The sequence below is a fragment of the Ctenopharyngodon idella genome, chromosome 13 (genome assembly GCF_019924925.1).
Source record: "Ctenopharyngodon idella isolate HZGC_01 chromosome 13, HZGC01, whole genome shotgun sequence".
NCBI lineage: Eukaryota > Metazoa > Chordata > Actinopteri > Cypriniformes > Xenocyprididae > Ctenopharyngodon > Ctenopharyngodon idella.
Genome location: NC_067232.1, coordinates 1,353,346 through 1,374,954, shown reverse-complemented (window position 1 = coordinate 1,374,954; position 21,609 = coordinate 1,353,346). Strand labels below are relative to the sequence as shown.

General features: G+C 37.0%; 1 protein-coding gene across 16 annotated transcripts in view; it reads right to left on the bottom strand.

Moving 5' to 3' along the window:
- The window catches only part of LOC127524721 (calpastatin), a 46,449-nt gene that overhangs the window by 7,243 nt on the left and 17,597 nt on the right, over window positions 1–21,609 (bottom strand). For 6 of the 16 annotated variants that reach the window (XM_051916505.1, XM_051916506.1, XM_051916507.1 and 3 more), the window contains 24 exons: window positions 16,858–16,920; window positions 12,393–12,551; window positions 11,811–11,939; window positions 11,321–11,425; window positions 10,715–10,759; window positions 10,519–10,614; window positions 10,140–10,220; window positions 8,110–8,160; window positions 6,760–6,837; window positions 5,951–6,028; window positions 5,761–5,874; window positions 5,542–5,646; window positions 5,116–5,232; window positions 4,839–4,937; window positions 4,040–4,090; window positions 3,574–3,624; window positions 3,390–3,440; window positions 2,957–3,031; window positions 2,105–2,170; window positions 1,859–1,945; window positions 1,625–1,741; window positions 1,355–1,468; window positions 604–720; window positions 410–514 (listed from right to left, as the gene is read on the bottom strand). In XM_051916505.1, the coding sequence (XP_051772465.1) occupies window positions 410–514; window positions 604–720; window positions 1,355–1,468; window positions 1,625–1,741; window positions 1,859–1,945; window positions 2,105–2,170; window positions 2,957–3,031; window positions 3,390–3,440; window positions 3,574–3,624; window positions 4,040–4,090; window positions 4,839–4,937; window positions 5,116–5,232; window positions 5,542–5,646; window positions 5,761–5,874; window positions 5,951–6,028; window positions 6,760–6,837; window positions 8,110–8,160; window positions 10,140–10,220; window positions 10,519–10,614; window positions 10,715–10,759; window positions 11,321–11,425; window positions 11,811–11,939; window positions 12,393–12,551; window positions 16,858–16,920 (2,154 nt within the window). The remainder of the gene's footprint in view (window positions 1–409; window positions 515–603; window positions 721–1,354; window positions 1,469–1,624; window positions 1,742–1,858; window positions 1,946–2,104; window positions 2,171–2,956; window positions 3,032–3,389; window positions 3,441–3,573; window positions 3,625–4,039; window positions 4,091–4,838; window positions 4,938–5,115; window positions 5,233–5,541; window positions 5,647–5,760; window positions 5,875–5,950; window positions 6,029–6,759; window positions 6,838–8,109; window positions 8,161–10,139; window positions 10,221–10,518; window positions 10,615–10,714; window positions 10,760–11,320; window positions 11,426–11,810; window positions 11,940–12,392; window positions 12,552–16,857; window positions 16,921–21,609) is intronic. The other 10 variants (XM_051916517.1, XM_051916518.1, XM_051916519.1 and 7 more) reach the window with 6 other exon arrangements.

The window sequence follows — 21,609 nt, the reverse complement described above, 5'->3', positions numbered from 1 at the left end:
TTGGTGTATCATCTCGCATTTTACTCTTTAACAAGTCATTTTTTACAGCTTAGTTTAAATACAGTAAACATGTTTTTTGAGACTGAAGAGGAAGTTGAGGTGCTGTTACAGTTTGTTTTCATAGTGCATCAATCTCTTATTCTCTAAAGATCAAGGAAAATTACTTTTTCATTATTTGACCTATTTAAAAGGCAGATGATTTGTGTGTGTACTCCTTCATACCAAATTCAAAATGTCGTACAATCTGTTTTTTTTGTTTGTTTTTTTTTTGTGCATTTTCGAATTACGAAAATAAGTAGTTTTAGTCATGTAATTGCATCGGACTTGGTGTGAATCGGCCTTGATTCTGCTTGGTGCTCAGTTGTGAGTATGGAAAGTGGAAAGACATGGTTATTAAAAGGCGTTTTACCTTAACTATGGCTTTAGGCGGGACAGGGGCGGGCTCAGGGGCTGCTTTTATGTCTCCTAGAGTGTCTGAGAGGGCATCCAAAGCTGATGAGGTACCTTCTGACAACTTCAACAAAGAGTAGAAGAGAAAATCAGTATAGAAGGAAAATATGAACATGTATAATATGTGCAAATATGGATAAACTAGAAATCTACCTGTCTGTCAGCATGTGGAGGGCCAGAAACAGCAGACTGAACTTTGGATGCAGAAGAAGGAGCGACAAAATCACCTGCAAGAGCATCTAAAGCAAAATCTGAAGCTGAATCTGAATGCTAAAGTACAGAAGGAGAAAAGAGACGAGAGAGGTTTAAATAAACATTGAGATGATATTGAGATTAAACATACACTACCATTCAAAAGTTTGGGGTCAGTAAGATTTTTTTTTTTTAGAATTTGATACTTTAATTCCACAAGGATGAATTTAATTGATCAAAAGTGATAGTAAAGACATAATGTTTCAAAAGATTACTATGTCAAATAAATGCTGTTCTATTCATGTTTGTATTATGGTTTCCACAAAAATATTAAGCAGCACAACTGTTTTCAGCATTGATACTAATAAGAAATGTTTCTTGAGCAACAAATCAGCACATTAGAATGATTTCTGAAGGATCATGTGACACTGAAGACTGTAGTAATGATGCTGAAAATTCAGCTTTGTCATCAAAGGAATAAATTACATTTTAAAAACAGTTTTAAATTGTAATAATATTTCACAGTATTACAGTTTTTACTGTATTTTCATCAAATAAACGCAGCCTTGTTGAGCAAAGACACTTCTTTCAAAAAGATTTTAAAAATCTTACCAACCCCAGGCATTTAATATCATTGGAGAAACAATTAAGACATCAAATAGATCTCAGTTGTGTTTGTTTCCTACTGTATGCGGACGTTCACAAGTCTCACCTTAGCAGGAGGCTTAGAGGAAGAACAAACAGGGGGAGTGGGAACAGATAGGACAGTGGGGCTGGTAAAATCTCCAGACAGAATATCCAGAGCTTCAGTAGGGTCTAGGGAAGGCTGAGACAGAAAAAACATCCACCAATCAAATCACAAGATCCAGCAAAAGTGACCAATCACCATCCTTGAGACTGATCACGACACATATGAACGAAGTTATTGAAAGACAACAATAAGATCAGTGTCACTTAATGCTAATAACTGTGACAGTATTACCTCTTTCTCAGGAGGAGGATATTTCTTAAGCTCTTCCTCTGAGAATCTGTAACCTGGTGGGAGTGTGTCCTCTCTCTCCCCGTCACGAGCACGCTTTTCTGATGTCACATCCTTCTCCTGCTCATTCAATTATTAAAAAAGCACCAAGAAATGTAGCAATGATATCAATGCCATATCTACATTTGTAAAAGACAATAAAAATCAAAGAAGAGTCATAAATTATGAGATAATTACATGAACGATGTCCCCAGGTTTGAGTTCAGGTTGTTTTTTCGGTGGTTCTGGTGCACCCAGTGTGTCGCCCAGAGCGCTGAAAGCATCCTACACATGAGAGAGCAGGAGAGAAATACAGAGAGCCATATTAAAAATTCATAGGGTCCAGAAAGCTGAACATTGGTTCTAATATTAAAACAATATATACTAATGATATGAGCAATTTCATATATACAATACATCTTTTATGTCCAGGATTTGCAATACCTCATCTGTCTCTGGTTTTTGCTTAGGGCCTGGAGGGATAACGTTTTTAGGAGCAGCTGAAGAAACCTACAGCATACAAAAATAGAATAGAATAGAATAGAATAGAATAGAATAGAATGAGACAGAATAGGGAACAAAACAACATTCATCATCTTTTGAGTGAAAACAAATACAGGAAATACTGGACAATAATAGTAGAGATTTGAATTAAGCAAGTTTCCATTCACCTATTTATATGTGAATTTAGGGATATCGAATAAAAAACACTGGATGGAAATGCCAAGATGTGCAGAAATTCTAAAAATTGCATAAAAAAACGTATGCACTAAAGTGAGGTGTTTCATTTATTTTATCCAATAAGACGACATGCGCATAAACTATGATGGAAACACATTTACAGAACTCACGTAACTTTGCCTCAACAAAGGATGTGACTGGATATCTAAACTAACAGCGGACCAATTTCATTGCACAGCATCTCAAATGTTAGTTTGGTTATTCTGAAATGCCTGAGCCAAAGTCTACCATCAAAATAGTTGGGTATAATTACCTACCAGAACTTGACTGTGTTCCCAAAAACCAGGTATCCGAACACAAGATTACATGACCGCATTTTGTACGAAATGTACAATGTACGAAAAAAAAAAATGCCCTACTGCAGGAACTTCCATTTTTATTACAGATATTTTGAGCCAACTTCCCTGGAAGTGACTATTTATTTTGTTTTCTTGAGCACATGGGATGGAAACGCTGCTTTATCTGCAAATGTTTTATGTGATATTCCAATTTTGCACACAAGTTAAATTCATAACTTTGGATAGAAACACAGCTGAATTACACATTTGATGGTACCTTAGAAGCAGACTGTGCGGGAGCCACGAAATCACCTGCCAGAGCATCCAGTGCTGAAAATTCATCCACTTTATGCTAAAAGAAGATTAGAAAGACAGAAAATAAGCAGGTTAATCTGTGTAATACAAACACTAACCATTCTAACACATACCAACTTGCTTAATTGCAGCCTTCTGTCGTCAAATATATCATGTAAGCTGTACTGTACTATTGACCATTTTCCCAATTCAGCCAAATTCTTACATAGCTGTGCTACAGTAGTTTCATGTCTTTCGTCTCACTCCACGGTCAGTTCCTTGTAATAATAAAGCAATTTCGAATCAAATCAATATTTCATGCCATTGTTTTTGGGCAAGTGGCAGTGTAATGAGTGGTATAATGTACAGTCAGCCTATCATTATATCAAAATAAACACTGACAGTAAAAAGCCTACCTTGGGAACGTCTTTAGTCTTCTCAGGAACCCCAGCAGGCTTCTTTGTTTCCTGATTTTAAAGAAATACCAGTGGTTCAACAACTATTTGAATGCTTAAACCTACTTAATGCAATAATATTTGTTGCTGTTACACACAAGAAAGAACAAAAGGCTAAACAAAACAGCACAGAAAGCTTTCCTACCTTGGGAACGTCTTTAGTCTTCTCAGGAACCGCATCAGGCTTCTTTGTTTCCTGATTTGAAAAATGACCAGTGGTTAAACAGTTTGAAACTGATGAACTGTTTGATTTTATAAAATATCTGCTTTTTTTGAGGAGGAACAAAATGTGGAATGGAGGCACTGTAAGCAGTGTTGGGGAAAGTTACGTTTAAAAGTTTTTTTTTTTGGTTTTTTTTTTGAGCAAGTGAGATGAGTAAATGCATGATCACATTTAGTTTATAACTACAATAACCATCATGTTTATACAGCGAACACAACACCTCTGCACTTACTCCCGATTTCTCGCAACATGGTTACGGGTAAGGTGACAGTCAATACATGGGAAAACAAAGTAACTTGCGTAACTCAGATTGCGTGTTACCTGTAATGTATTACCCCCAACACTGCAAATGGCTTAAAACAACACAGCACATAAACAGCTTTCCTACCTTAGGAAGATCTTTAGTCTTCTCAGGAACCGCATCAGGTTTCTTCTTTTCCTGATTAAACAAATTAACAGTGTTTAACTACCTGAATGTACATTACAAGCATTTCATAATGTATCAAAGCTGCAAGCAGCATTCAAAGGGCCCTCGTACCCATGGTCACCGCCACCCAGTGGCCTTAGGAAAACAGTGAATAGTGGATGACACGCATTTAAGCGGGTAAATATAGGAGAAAAATAGCAAAGTCATTTTGATGTGCCACACTTCCTGCTGCCAGCAGGTGGTGCTTTGAATATACAGTCAAACCAAAAATTATTCAGACATTTTTGATGTTTTTGGTATATTTTTACTAGTGGGTGCAGGAAACTATAGTTCATTTATGTAAGTGAGGATAACAAAATAAAGTCAACTGTGACATATTATACCCAAAAATTCTTCATACAGTGAACTACCAGTAAATTTGGAACCAAAAATTATTCAGACACTTTGACCTGACCATGTTTTGCTTATGTGTTATCTGACATAATTAAGATTAATTTTTTTCTGACACAGTTTAACTCTGAGATCTTGTCATATTTTATTACCATTTTTTTTAAACTATAAACTGTATTAATGAATAAAATGTTCAAGGTGTCTGAATACATTTTGGTTTGACTGTAACTGAATATTGCCATGTAAATGTCTTGGACTGAATAGAGATGGACTATTATCAAACGTGAAGTTTGGGGCAGATTGGACATTGTATAATGTAATATTGTTCTTATATTGTCTCATTTTAATGAAAATGACTATAAATTATTACCTGTGCAGGAGGAACAGATGCCTTAACAACAGGTGCTGCCACGGGGGCCGTGAAACCTTCAGAAAGAATGTCCAGTGCATCATCTGTGTTCAGTGAGGGCTGAGAGAGAGATCCACCAATCAGAACACAGCATCCAGTGACAATAGCCAATCACAACACACCATTAATACAACCCATTTCTGCTAACATAAAACATTCTCAATTATGTAAAGTATTAAATAAGAATAATAGAAGACACTGATTCGAAATATTTTGTAAGTTGTATACAATGTCTGACCTCTTTTTTAGGAGGAGGATATTTCATAAGCTCTTCCTCTGAGAATCTGTAACCTGGTGGGAGTGTGTCCTCTCTCTCCCCGACAAGAACACCCTTCTCTGATGTCTGTTTCTTCTCCTGCTCAAAAACATGCGATTGATTAAAAACATAGAAAACTAGAATATATAAAAACACACACATATATATATACAACAAAACAAAACAAAAAGAATGATAAAATGACAAAAGCACATGAAGTACTACAAAATTAAACTAAATTAACTGAAAATAACACTAATAATATAATAAATCTAATTCAAAATATTAATAAAACTATAACAAAACTAAAAGCTAAAATACACTATAGAAGATACTAATGCTTTAATAAAAATAATAATAAATAAAATAATCTACTAAGAATTACGAAAGAATAAACAGAAGTATTACATCAACTATCTGCCCAGGTTTGAGTTCAGGTGATTTTTTGGGTGGTTCTGGAGCGCCCAGTGTGTCGCCCAATGCGCTGAGAGCGTCCAGCGACATGGAGTCTGACTAGAATAGAAAATTGACACAATTTCACTTTATTTATAATAAAAATAGGTTGACTGATCTGAAATATTGAATGAACATTATTTCATTAAAGTATACGGTTGAACTTGACTTTACCTCATCTGTCTTTGGTTTAGTAGATTGTGTGGAGATCTCCAGTTTGGCTTTCTTGTCAGCCGGTGGAGCAGGTGATTTAGTTACAGTAGCAGGTTGAGACGTCGCCGGTTGTTTCTGCTCAAAGAGAGAGAGACGTGCTTAGTTTTTAGACATGCTAATATTATTGTCGCAGTGTTTTAATAGCTGTTACCTGCTGAGAGGGTGGAGGGGGAGCAAAGTTGGACATGCCTGCTGAACGAACATCGACTGCTCCTATCGTTTCAGTTTTCTGAAAAATAGCGAATAAATATCATACAAAGAAACAAAACATTTGCATTAAGTCAAAACTATGATCAAGTACAACCGTATGATCTGATATGACTTAAGCTAGGGTTTAATAATTTATTAATATAATAGTCTAATAATTATTATTTTTATTTAGTTATTAAAATAATAATTCAAGTCAATAATATGTTAATAAATATATATATATATATATATTTATATATATATTTATATATATATATATATATATATATATTGTAAATGTGCAACTATTAGCAAAAGGGTGTTTGGGTACAATGAAAATGATAAAATAAATAATAATAGTGTTAATTTTTTATAATAATAATAATAAAAATTAATAAATATTATTTTATTAAATAATAAATAAAATAATAACAATAATTAATTTACAACTTAATTTTAACAATTATTTTAATAACTAAATATTGATAAATAAAATATAATTTATAATAATAAAAAAAAAAAAAAATATTTTTAGCTATTAAAATAATTATTACAATTAATAACAAGTTAAAAAAAAAAAAGTAAATATTTTCCATATAATATTTTACAAATTCTTCTTTTTCTTTTCTTTAAGCTGGCTTTATATTTTTATTTAATTTAAATAAAATTCCCTCACAAGGGGACTTTAATAACTGAAGTTCTGTGCATGGTATGAAAAAGTTTGAAAACCCCAGCAAACATAACAATCTGTTTTCAAGATACGCTACTCACCACATCTGTCTTCTTAGGAGGAGCTGAAGACACAAACCCAGAAGAGAGGGACTCCAGCGCATCGTCTGTGCTTATTGGCTTTCAGAAAACATCAAACAAGCACACGTGAATGAAAAAGACCAAACAGAATTGTGCACAAATGTCAAAAATAATAATGTAATTCTAGAAAAGACCATTAGAGGGAGCCCCAAGCTAAATTTCGGGGGAATAACAAACAGCATATGCTGTGGCAGGAAAAGTACAGACACACCCTCTGCATACCAAGAGCTCAACATTAAAAACACGCTGCGTTCACATGCTAACTTATAAAACAAACAGCAGCTGAATAATCTGAGACCTCTATGTATGATCAGAGAAAAGCAATCGGGAAAGCTGTACAAAATGGTGAGACGGTGATCATAATATTCTGAAAACTGAAGGGTGGGTGATGGGCGTTAACAAAAAACTTGAGTGAATGAGTGAAATGCAGCACAGGTTATGTGTGTGTGTGTGTGTGTACAGTTTGTGCTGATTGGGCAACAATGTGCTGAAAGTGAATGAGTGATGAATTTGTGTTTGCTTCTGTTTGCTAGCCAACACCCTTAGATTAAGCTAAATATTTGGCAGTGAAATACAGATAGAGAAAGAGAGAGAGAAAGTCTGTCAGCAAGAATAATGGTAAGACATTGGACATTAACAGTGAGACTGACATATCAAAGATGATATGAATGGGCATAACAGTAGGACTATGGGCCTTATTCACTAAACCAGGCATATTGTGTGCAAATGTTTTCATGCAGAAATCATGATTATTCAATAAGTTGACAGAAAAAGAAAAAAACTTAGATTCATACACACACATAGATTATTTGATAAATATCTAGTTTACAAGAACAGCATTTGAAATAGAAAGTTTTTGTAACAATGTGAATTTTTACTTTTTTTTTTTTTTTTAGATTTATTTTGGCGATTTTGCCTTTATTGTGATAGCATATGATAGCGTGGACAGGAAGCGAGGTGGGAGAGAGGGGGGGGGGGCCTTATATGGACATGGTTTTGATGTGTATTATGCTAATTACTTATTGTCATTTTAAATTATACAAATTAATCAGCATTATATTTATATGTTTAAGCTAATTTTCACTATAAAAAGCAACTTGCGGATTTTTTAATGCATTAGGCCCAAAGACAGGAAGAATGGGACAATAACAGTGTGACTGCAAAAGTAATAATGTGGTGCTGGGATGTAGGCAAACACTGGAGACTTCAAACATGTGTGAACTAGAAGAATGGGAGTCACATGATTAGAAAAGAGCTAAAAACAACAGCTCAATGAACACTGACAGTAAAAGGCCTCCGCAACTCTCCTACCTTTGGAACATCTTTAGGCTTCTCAGGAGCTCCAGCAGGTATTTTCTTTTCCTGAATATATAAATAAACACTGGTTAGACTCAAAGCCTACTGAAAAACATGCTCCTCTAAAAACAAATGCTTTGGATTAGACAGTCAGAAACATACTAAAAACATACTCTACACATCAGTGAGATATAATAAAAAAGGCAAGACTGATGGATTATGAAGAGGGAAACAAATGGCTTAAAGAGATTAGATTTCAAATCCCTATATTTTGTTCATCTTTGGAACACAAATGAAGTTATTTGTGATAAACAATTAAGCTTCCGCAAGAACCAATGAGGTTTGTTCTTGCGTGTCAAGCAAGTATGGATGCGCTTCTGTTTATGTTTGGTGATCAATGTTTATATGTGAATAAAAGCCCATATTAAATCTGTTCATCATATAAAGTGATTGTGTCTCTTCATAAGACTTAGATTAAACCACTTGATTCATATGGATTTATTTTACGATCTTTGTAAACGTCAAGAGTTTTGAGTGAATAGACTTTCAATGGAGGGACAGAAATCTCTTCCGAAGATGAACAAAAGTCAAATGGGTTTGGAACAACATGAGACTGAGTAATTGATGACAGAATTCTCATTTTTGGGTGAACTATCCCTTTAAGAAGACTTGGAATATAGCATGCAAGTCCTTCTTTGGGCTACTTTTATTAAGCTTTTTGGTGCCTTTCTGTCCATTTTGAAGCTTAAAAGCCTCAGTCCGCATTAAAGGTGCAGTATGTAGGATTTCTGTCCACTAGAGGTCGCTAGAGGTCTATTCAAAACAAAAGCGTAGCTTGATGACGGCAAGTTTGAGCACGGAATCTTGGGACATGTGATCTTCACCTCAACGGACGGTGCAAAAGAATAGGGATAGGACTCGGGAAGAAATCATATTCATGGATGCGATTGTTAACGTTATTGTAGTATGAAGCAGAGCAGGACCGAGTGTTGTGGGAGCTGAACGAGGCCGCTGGAGCGATTGCGCAACACATGCCTCACGAGCAGCGGAACTTTTATTATGTCACAGTCGCCGGCGCCGCTTCCGCTTTTCCGGTCATGAGTATGAGGTAACGCAGCTCTGTTTATCATATTAGATACATTTGAGAGTGTTGAAAATGATGTTATAACGTTACTCTGTGTGTTCACTCGGTGGCTGCTGTGAGACACTTGTTGCACACTGCAGTAAGCTTGATTGATTTTAGAATATCATATTAAATACTGGATGGCTTGTGTTGATAAATGGCATGCAATTAATTTTAAAACGTATTATACGATGGAGAAAATTCTGTATTACTGTTACTAAAAATAAAGCTGCATCTGATTATGCTATGTTAGCTACTTGACAAAATAGTGTTTTTCTCTGAGTCATGGTAAAGCATGGTACTCGCAAAAAATCAAGAAAATTAGATTTAAACAATAAGACTAAACGTGTTGAGCTATATAACAACAATTAGTTTTCTGTCTATAAATATATCAAAACAGTTGTTCCCTTGTCTATTAAAACGTGTAATATATTAAAGCGTCTTTGGTGTTTCCATGGTTTCTGCAAAATAAAACTAAATAAAACTGCAAAATAAAAACGGAAACCGAGGCAGACCGAGGGTTAACGCGGGTATGATGCAATTGACAGGTGACTCCTCACACATCCCGGAGCCTTGGTTAAAATTGCAATTTTCTCATGATTTACAAATAGTTGGAAACATTTGGGATATTCTAAGTACTCAAGCGAACAAAATATATAACCCTGGCCTAGTGGTTTTTGGATATTTTACTGCAAAAATCTTACATATTGCACCTTTAATTGTAATTGTATGAAAAAGTATCATGCAATGACATTGAAAAAGAATGTTCTTCAAAATCCTCATTTTGTGTTCAATGGAAGAAAGAAAATCATCCAGTTTGAAATAACATTTCATTTTTGGTTGAACTATCCCTTTAACTACTGATAAGCTGAAAGGAATAGAAAAAGAAAGAGGTTAAAAATATGTATGATCGCCAACTGACCATGTCTTCCTTTCTGTATCCGGGCGGCAGTGTGTCATCTCTCTCACCACACAAAACACCCTTCTCTGGTTTTATATTTGGCTGAGACATGCAACACACTCCATTAGAAAACACACACGTATAGCAAAATACAGGTTGTTAAACAATCAGCATTTACAAACACATGCTAAGATTATTACTTAAAGGGTTAGTTCCCCCAAAAATGAAAATTCTGTCATCTATTACTCACCCTAATATCTAAAAATTGTGTTTTAAAGGTGAACGAAAGGGTTTGGAATGACATTGAGAGTAAGTAACTGATGACAGAATTTTCATTTTTGGGTGAACCGACCCTAAGTTTAAAACAGACATCAGTCAAATATCAACACTCATGCATTACCTCTGTAATCTCTGGTCCAGTGTATTTTGGGACTTTAGGAGCCAGAGGTTGTGATGATGGTAAAGTGCCAGACAGGGCATCAAATGGATCTACATCCTAAACACACATAAAAAATAAACACATTGGAATGTTTTTTAAGACACATAAAAAGTCTCAAAAAAGATAAAAAAAATATAAACTCAGCATGTGTACTAACCTCCGTACTGACTTTAGCTCCTGGAGGACCCACTTCCACTTGCACCTGCAGCCCAAAGCAAAATTATTTTATTATTCTCCATACTGACATACCTGGACTGGCTACACTACTGAAACATTCCCAGATAGCACACATTTCTCCTTCCAATGTATTTTTCAATAAATTGCCAAAGACATCCCTGTAATTTGACCATATGCTGCTCACCAAACTGTTGTATTAAATCTGCTCTTATTAAAGGATGTTTTACAATGTCTGTTGGGAGTTCACCTGAACTACTATGAAAAGTTGACACATGTAGATCTCAAAATCTCAAACTTTTAAATGGTAGTGTATATGTGATATCTGGACCAGCTTGAGTGGCTTTACATCCTGCATTTATGTTCTTTGAAATGCATTAATGTGAGTTTACGCACTGAGCTGAACTTTGGTTGTAGTCGTTAATCATTTGAAACAGAAATGATTCCCCAAAAAGCCCTTTTAAAATCCATTCAGATATGCTGAGTGCTTATTTTCAAGCACAAATGTCTTTGTACTTTTAGCAAGAGAATGTGAGGTTAAAATAAGAATGATGACACTCCCGGTGATCCTCCGTCATTCCATAAGTACCTTTTGAGCGCTTGTTTGCTTTTGGGCACCAGCCGTGGCTGAGGGCTTTCCAACAGCCGGATCCACTTTAGCAGGTCCCGGTTTGGATGAAGGAACGGTTGTACTCTATCAGAAGCATACGCGCCACATATTCGAGCATTAATACCAACTTTCACATGGTGATTATAAACTAAATAAAGCAATTGTGCAGCCAAAGCAAACCCAGAGAGGGAAAGAACAGAAAGATAAGACCTCCGTCTAATCTTTTCAGGGGTGCAGTGATGCAACTCCTTTCATTCACATGTGGAAAAGATAAACACGTTGAGACGTGGAGGGTGGTGATCGGAGAATGAGGCATTGCTAAGTTGGGACTACCCATCCAAAGAGTATTCTTGAAGTAAAAGCAGCAATAAATGGTGTGCAGAAGATGATATTGTAAAAGAGCCATGCTGATGAAGTCTTGTTTGCAGAAGAATAAGGAGACGCCAATGAAGGATGTGCATTGGTGTACCTGGGCCTTGTCTTTCACAGGGTCTGTAGGCTTCACTCCTGTTCCACCTGTCGTTCCAGCAGGTCCAGTAGCGGAGCTCACAGTTGGGACTTTAGCAGAAGTCGCAGGTGTGGGTTTAGAGACTGTCGCCTGCAATCAGCATGCAGGAGTGAGATTCTCATTATGCACTTTTAAGTATGAAGATGAGATGGACAAAACCCAATGAAGATGGGGTGTAGTTTCGAAATGGCAGAGAAGAAAGTTAAAACTTGATGTTTCTCCAGGCGGCACCCATTAAAGTCATGAATGTGGTCAGCGTTGAGAACCAAAGAACGAAACAAAAAAGCACAATCTCCATTAGACAGAGACAGCAACAAATGGTCCTACAAATGTTCTCCAGATGTTATAGAAACAGAAACAGCCCAAAAGTGTTGTGTTAGTATTCACCAAAAATGTTAACCAAGAATGAAAGCAAGATTGGTTAGGATAGAAAGGAAAAAGATTTTTAAGAAAAAGTGCAGTATGGCCCTGATGAAAACCAGCATGAGGAAGGTGTGAACAAGCCCCAAGTCCGATAAATCCAGTAGACGGGATGGTGTCTACCTGTGGCGTGACTTGAGAAGGTCCTTTCTGAGTGGTGGCGGGGCCTCCACCACCTGCAGCTCCCGCAGTAGATGCAGCTACTGAAGGAGCTGCTGGGGTTGCAGGGCTGGTGCCGGGTTTAACAGCTGCGGCTGCAGTAGACGATTGTGTAGGTCCTTTCTACAACGCAGATGTGAGAATGTCAATCATATATCATGTTTAGGGCGTCACACACATTACTTTTGGGCCTATTCCATGTTTTAAGGTGGAAACTATTTGGGAGAGAAGCAGTGTGATCAAGACAGATTCAAACCTATAGCCCCCTTTTACACATACAGTCTTTACTGGTAAAGGACCTTTTCAAAAATACCGGTAAATCGGTTCTGGCAATTTACCAGTAAGAGAAGTTGTAACATTCCCAGGAAATTACCTGTACACTCTAAACAAAAATGGTGCTAAATGGCACTAAAAGTGGTTCATTGGCTTGTAATCATAAGGGAACCACATTTGGCCGGTTTCACAGACAAGGCTTAAGCCTAGTCCCAGACTAAAATGCATGTTTTAGCTGTTTTACCTGAAAGTGACATGCATTGACATATCTTAAAATATGTCATTGCCATTGTTTTGTCTCAAGATGCATACCAGTAATATTTCTTTTCTAAGCCATGTTTATAAAAACTACTTAAATGTCCTAATTGAACTAAGGCCTAATCCTGGCTTAATCTAAGTCTCGTTGGGCCTTTAAGTGCTATAAAGCACCTTTGTCAAATGGTGCAATGTAGAACCATAAGAGTTGATTGAAAACTTTACTTACAGAATGCTTCAATCACAAAACAACTCCTTTTGAGCCTCTTATCAGTTTACATTCATTCAAAGACTACAGCCAATCACAATGTCTTAGCTTTCTCTCATCATCCAATTGTATTCCTCCTTCCACATAATTTGAACTTCAACTGACAGCTCTCAGTATCCAAATTGTCTTGTTGCATCCCAACGCCACCTCATTCTCCTCCTTAGATTTTAGATGTGTTACTCCACTCCAAGTTGTTATGAATCATTTTTATGCTTTTCTGAGGTCAAAAAGTCTTGTGTGGGGGCCTGGAACATTTCCTTATAGGCCTTGGGGGTAAAAAGGTTGAGAACCATGTTATCTTCAGGAAATACACTGTATTTTAATGTCGTTTTTTTTAATCCTTCCCCAACTAAACTAAAGGTGATAATACACGGGGCAACTTTTTAGCATTGTTGCCAGGCAATGTTGCCGAGCAACGTTGCTTGGGCACTTTCCCACTGTGAATGAGCAACAAATTTATATCTGGATACGTTAGATCGGTCGTGGGCAATTCTTTGAGATTCTCCAATCAGAATGTTTAGCAGCCGATCACGTGATCGGTTCGGAGATTTCAGAAAAAAATCAAACAAGACGGCGGCCTCTCAGCGGCAGTGGAGCGGAGAAAAGGAGCATGAACTTATATCTTTTTACGCTAGTAAGTTGTCATGCGTCAAGGAATAATGCTTAAAATACCAACAACTGTCCAATGTAATGTGTGTAAGCTGTAATTAAGCCATCGAATGTTTTCAGTTAAATACTAAAAAGACGGAAACTGTTCAACGTCTGTAGTGGCTGTAGGGCGTATGGCATATGAATGTAACTTTTGACGCGATCGACGCGGGTTCGAATCCGCCTTTTGCAGAACTCGCTCTTCTCCCTTTTCCTATCACAAATCAGATCGGAAAAGCATTTATTTTTAATTAAAATGAAGAAAAAGTTGAAAAGTTGAAATAAAGTGCCTAACAAGTGTTTATTATAAAGTATTTATTGGGTTGGCAATAGATTTGCTCCTGTCTGATTAGTTGCTGCCAACTGTCCGTTGGCCTAACGTAATTAGTTGCCCTGTGTCTCATCAGGTTGCCCTTTGACGACAGGTTGCCCTTTGACGATTGCTCAAAAAGTTGCCACATGTATCATCACCTTAAGTTCCACCTGGTATTAAGATGCATTTTTGGTCGATCAGATCACAAGTGGATGATACTAAATACAGGTTTAAATGGGGTGTAAAACATTTTGAGCTTGTCCACTTTCGACCACTTCCAGAGGTAAAAACACATTCTGTATGATCACCCCCTTATGCCTGTCACTCAGACATCAATAGATGTTGTCAAATTGAACAGATAAATGAAACTAAAGCACTTTTTCTCATGCGGGCAAATGAAGACAACGGCGCAGCGTCTAAAGATCATTTCCTATGACTGACATCAAGAAATTACCGGTATTTTGGTGCTGATGTGTGAATGGTCTCTTAACAGTAAAAAGATAGAATGCCGTTGCTTGTGTGAACAGCATATTTGTGTATTTACTGGTAAAGTCATTCTGGTAATTTCCTGGGATTACTGTGTGAAAGGGGATTATGCCTGCTGCATGAGCACCACAGCTCAAATATTCCAGGATGGAGTACCTTTAACAATCACATAAACAGCAGTTACAAGCAAATCAAAAGCAAACTCCAGCTGTAGCTAGATTCAGGAAGCTGAGTCATAGGGCAGAGACGCCTCTCATGGGAGACACCATGTCCTGCCACAACCAAATATCTGGAGCAGAAACATGATTTGTCCAAAGGCAACATATATCCACGAGAAAAAATTAAAAGAACTTTTTTGTTTAGCAATCAAAAAGTCTCAAAAAGCAAAGAACAAAGTCCTTTAAGAGTCCATACAAACATAGAAGTGAGTGTATAAAGACTTCTTTGTATTTTTATCTCTATGCATTGATTATTTTCGGTCCTCTTGTAGCTTTTAATGATGGTGCTTGTTAAATAAAGCACATAGCAACCTTGCGTCAGCCACCCACAACACCCTCGTATTGTGGCGGCGACTTTTGCACTAAGTGGCCTTCAGTTGTTCTTCAGAAAAGCTTGTTACACATAGTGTCTACATTTCTACTGAATAGAACAGCATTAAAGGGGTCATGAACTGCATTATTTTGTATTATTATGTTTCATGGGGTGCACTTATAATGTTAATATGATTTTTACATCAAAAATTGTCATAATTTAGAAATAAAAGCCATTTTTCCTACCCTAATTTCAGCCCTCTGATTTGAACGCTCTGTTTTAAGGGGCGTGTCTGCTGTGAGACTTCAGTGTAAACGCCCACTGCTGTGATTGGCTAACATCTTTCATATGAAAATAGCTAAGTATTACATGTGGAACTCTCTCAAAAATTTTTAGAACATTTTTACTATTACAGTTCTCAAGGTTTACTAATCGTGAAAAGTGTTGATTATAGCATTATATTTATATTGTGGCATGAAAGGTTGCTGTGATGAGCATGTAGCCGATCACAGACTTGTTGAGTGCATGATTGCAGTGATCTCGTCATTGTAAATCGATTTCTGCACACTAATGAATGCTTTCATCATAACTAACAGTGAAAACATAATGTAAATTCGTTGATCCCAATGGGAGTTTTGGTGAGAGTACAGAACTTAGTCACTGATAAACTCGTGCTGTTTGATTGACAGCTCCAGCGATTGTAAAGGGAGCGTTCTTTGATCGCTTTCTATATATAATTTAATCACAGTTTAAATAACAGATTATTTTCATCATACTAAGAGAAACAATGTGAAGTTGACCATTTAGTCACTGGTTTGATTTACTGACAACAAATGAATTTGAGACAGAACATCTGACTGTACATTAATCATTTATATCAGAAAATCACCGGTCGCTGGTGATTTTGGTTAGACGTACACATAATCCGTACATATCAAACGATCTGTAACAAAGCAATAGTGACCCAGTAAAAACTTTTTTACTCACATAAGTGTGTTGTGCCGTACCTGTCAGATCGAATATAGAAGGCACAGCATTGTTTTTTTATTTCAGGCTCTCTGCAAATCCAATGCAGCTACTGTGTTTTTCCACAACTTGGCACTGCACAACATTTTGCACTCTTCAAAGTCAATGTATGGCTTAGTTGCTCGATCCAGTGTTAGCGTCAAGTCTGTTATTTACCTACTACTTGTCATGCGCAAATCAGTGGGCGGGGCTACAGTGGTAACGATGTTAAAGTTGATCTTCTGCAGAGGCGATCTTTCACCTATCTATGACGTAATAAGGAACATTCCACAACGAGTCTTAATCTGGGCTTGGTTTCAATAAAAGTTGTTTTTAGACTAACAAGGAAGTTTTCAGTTCTGAAACTTATGGGATATTCTTATAGTATGATGACCTCTTATATCAAAAGCTCAAGGAAAATTTGATTTCTCAATTCATGACCTCTTTAAACACTTTATCTGAATAGGTCTCTATTCAGCAACGACACCACACCTCTTAAAAACACAGTAGCGTCCCTCACAGAGCAGTTCAGACACCTGGATACTTCAAAGAAGGAAAAAGCAGACGACTACCAACATACATTGTGGATGCCATGGGTCGATAAAGTTGTAGAGTGGAGTGTAATGACTGAAAAGGATGAGGGTTTTTACCTCATATTGTGCAGGTTTCGCTGTGGAGACCTGAGATGTTGTGGTGGGTGTGACCTGCTGAGACTGCAACGACAAAAAGAGAGAAAAAAAGAGAACAGTTGAGTGTCTGAGAAAAGGAAATGCATTTACATTATTATGAAAAGCATTATTGCTGCTAGTATCAATACATAAATGCATTATTGCTGCTATCAATATATAAAAATGCATTTGTGCACTATCGATCCCATTACTTGCCCTGACCTCGCTACATTAAAAACAGCCAGAATCACATGCAAATCATGAGTTTAGCGTGAAACATGAGGTCATGCTGAATCAGAGAGAAGAGAAACCCAGTGAACACATTATCAAACACAATTAAATATGCGTGCATTATTTCAAATGCAAGCAAAAATGTACCAAACGCAAAGTGCAAGGTGTATTTCTAATCAGATGTAGCATTATTAATAGAGAGAAATAAATAACTCTGAAGCAATAACAATCCTAACTGATCCTTAATGTAAGGACTAAGTAGTTCAGTAACTCTACCAGCCCACAGATTGCATCTTCAACAAGGGCTTTTTTTAACCAGACAAGACACTTAACCACCATAGCAACCACTTCTAGCCATTCATGGTATGTTGTCCTCTAAACCTTTAAACACGGATGTGCCATTTATTTATTACAGTGACAGTTGCTCAAGGGTAAAATGGTGACATCTCATGGCTTGTTTTTCTGCTGGCCTTTACTTTTCTCTGTTCACAAACCTTGGGTAGAAGAGAGATAAAGTGTCAAGGAGCACCCAGCATGTAGATTTACTGCTTCAATATTCCTTAAAGTGTTCTAACAAGATCAGCAGGTTTTAGGTTATGTACTAAAAGAGGGCGGATTGTTGATGATGAGATACAAAGAACCAGAGATGAGGATACAGTCAAACATCAGCGTTATTCATGTGATTCATGTGTAAATCTTCCATGTCCATTGCCCTCAGTGACCTCGACAAGTTATTAGTGACAGCAGGACATTTTGTCATCACTTAATTTCTTTTTATAGAACCAAATAGACCTACCCACTGTGAAATCTCATACATTAAACATCAAATATCTTATGACTGTGTCACATTGTCCTACATGACCTACTTGACTCACAGAAAACATGCTCCTTGGTTGTCATGGCAGGTCAAAGGAACATTTTTAAAAGAATTTAATTTATCACTTCTCTCTTAAGACCATTTTGTCCTTTTTTTAAAGTTCTTCATTTTATTGGATGTGTTCGTTAAGCAAAGGTAGGTTAGGCATTTTTTTATAAACACTTTTTAATATACTGGTTTAAACTCTCTTTATATCCTGAGAGCAAACTACAATAGAAGTGGCCTAAAGATTAAAACATTTACATGCACCTTCTATGGAAGTCTCAGGACCAAAACATGTTCGTCCAATCATTGCAATCGGTCCGAATGCAATGATACAATGTCCTACCTGCCTGTCAACATATGTATACCTCCACGCACCCTGCTCATGCAGACATCACACATCACCAGGATATGCAGGGCTGTAGACAGACAGTTACAGAGTGCCACAAACAAACAGTATCCACCTTATACAGTTCCTCCTCAACCAAAACAATGAGCTTATGTTGCCTTCACGCCATATTGTAACCGTAATTACGAGATGGCAACCCTTGAGGAAAATGAAACAAGCCGGACACAAATTCTTAACCACAAGAGCACCACAGTTCAACATATCAGATTATATGCGTTAACCACTAGGTCATGACTAGGTCATCTAAAATTAAAAAAAAAGGGCTCAAAAGATTGTCAGGGAGTTCTGAAGCTAAAGTTAGAGCCATTGTGCTGATATATGACTGTCAAAAATTTGCTCCCAAATAAAATGTACATCAACATGACCGCATTTACATTACATGGTTCAAGTGACCAAATTCTGATTTTTTTCGTTTCAGGCTTCATTCACGTGTGGAAAAAAATCTTATATGAATAGCAAACTTGCATTTGTGTCTGCCATGCAAGCAGACAGATCAGATATTCCCATCAATGCAAGTAGTACGTCATTAAAAAAGCGACGGTGGCGAATGAAGTCAATTCAGGTGGACACCAACCATGATCACATGACTCTTTTTGATGGTGTCAATGGAGGATGAAGGCTCAACGCAATGTTTTGCTGACCTGTAAAGATGGCGTGGAAAGCAAAAGCTTGTATTATCATTTCATCCGCGTCCATTGCAAATCGCGCCATTTTTACTTCCTTTTCGGCCTAAGCTTTTCCGGGTCAGTACGTCTACGTTTGAATGTTTCACCAAGTGTATAGTGTAAAAAAAACAGATATAGTCAACAAATAGGAACTGGGCACCAAGTGTAAATGCAGCCTCAGTGTTCTTTGCCTGTGCCACTAAATAAAGATACATGAGCAACAACAATAATAAAAGCACTGATGCAGCAGTGGACAACATTATCGAAAACTCTTGAAAGCATAGCAGAGCGCTTTTAGAAATACTTGGCTGCTAACCTAATAACCCAACCCATTCAACAATAATACAAAAGAAAAAAGGTGGAAACCCATAGAAGAGAACTAGTGTGAGTATAGTTTTCAATGAACATGGGTGTAGAGCTAAACGTTGCGTGCAAGAAACCACCTAGATACGTACCTTTTAGTCAGGTAAACACTAGGCATGCTCAGCAATAAAAAAACGCAATGCATTATGGGTAAACGTATGGGTAAACATTGGGAAGGTACTATTTAAAAGGACACTGCATGTGTGCAGAAGTACCAAAATAAATTTGATGCTGACTCACTGCACTTAAAAATAGAACTAAACATTCCACAGATCTCATTAATGTAACCACAACAGATTATCCTACAAATAACGATGACAATTTCCTTTAAATGTTATGATTCAAATGGTTATGTTTTGCTTTCATTGACATAGACAACATCCCAAAAAAAGACTCAGTCCAGTCTAAATGATGAGCTCACATTGTCATCTCAATATCATGATGGTCAAAATTCCTGATGGACAGTCTAACTATCACAGATGGATCCTTCACAAAACAATGTTGTCACATCCCGCTGCACAGTCTGACAACTCCTCCCAGAAACCACAGCATGTTAGCATGAGTTACCAAATGTGGTAAAGAAAGCAACACGGGTTAGGTACAAACCACACAGGTTCTCTCCAACCTGTTTTAGCCTCAGAGCCACTGCCCTCTTCTCATACAATCGTATTGAAGAAGCATATTTGGTGGAGTTGCACGTTAAATCTGTAGACACACCCTTTGAGAATAACAATTGGTGATTTGTAAATATAAGTAAGCTACATTAGCGTTGATTCTTACATCCCAATAGCTCAAACTCCCTCAACTGCACTACTGAACGGTAAAAATCTTCAGTTTATATGTCTTTTTCAGTAGTCACCCCATTGAGTGATTCTATTCTTTAACAAAATTCATGACTTAATGCATGTCTCCACCCATATTACCACAATGGTACAGTCATAAACCCTCTGTGGTTTCAGAAAGTTAATCCATTGTATGACATATTTGCCATGTTTCTCAGTCAAAATGAGGTAATCAACTCGTATGACGACAACATTTCTGTATTTTGACAACAAAACAGTGATGACAATATGATGTTACCATTGATGTTTAAGAATGGGCAGGTTTTACTGGTATAATGAGAGGTTCAATAGCACACAGATTAGCATGACACTGGGCAGATTGTATTTCAAGACTAACTAGTAAAGTGACTACAGTCAATTCTGGGACTAAAGATGTGATTTATTCAAATATGATCAATTATGCAAGACTTGTGACTTAAATGTTAGCTTTTATACAACAAATGCCATAATGAGGTAACATCCTGGATTTGGAAAATGCCTTCAAGTTGCTACTTGCAAGCAGTCAAGTATGTACTAAATGGCCAGCAGCAAGGTATAGGCTATATGTGTTCATGAATGGTATACATATAGCAAAACCTGTTTTGTAGATGGCGTAACTGTGTTCTTGTGAGCCTGTGGCCATGGATTCATATTTTAAAACATTTAAAGTTTACAGCATGGGCATATTTGACTGTGTAAAAGCATACAGATTTCGACAACAGTTTGACCATGATGGCATCAGAGTCAGTGTTGCTCAATTTGGCTACTTTTAAGCTGTTGCCATGGGTTAATTTTTTTTCTGAGGGTTGATTTTCACCCCCATATGTACGATTTCGGTGCTCCAACACCCTCAAAACCCCCCAGACGTACAAATTCAATGGAGAATTCGGCCGCCCAACAGAGAAAATAGCATTGGCTACTTTTGACTGGCATTTGGGCTATTTTTCTTGTGAAGACCTGGCAACCCTGACCAGAGTAAACTTAGCAAGTCTATGCTAGATTCTGGTTGTCACCTTCAACAAGAATCTGTAACCAATCAGACAGGGTGTAGCACACTTGTTGTAGGCCTATTATGAAATGAATTAATTATCCAGCTATGCTTCCAGACATGAAATATTACCTCTTGCCATAAGCGCAAGTCAAAATGGAAGGTTACAAAGTATGAAAATGGCAATGTGATGTCATAAACATTTCATAAATGTGAGCATTGTGGCAGACAGCTGTAGTTCTGACGTGTACAGATTGCTTACCAAAAACTTAAAACCTTCTAAACTGTAAACCAATGCAGTAAACAAAACTAAAGTAACAAATTTAATAACCAAACCAGCTTTTTCTACAATTTCCTTTTAGTTCGGACAATGTAAAGTCTGTTCAGATATATAGCTA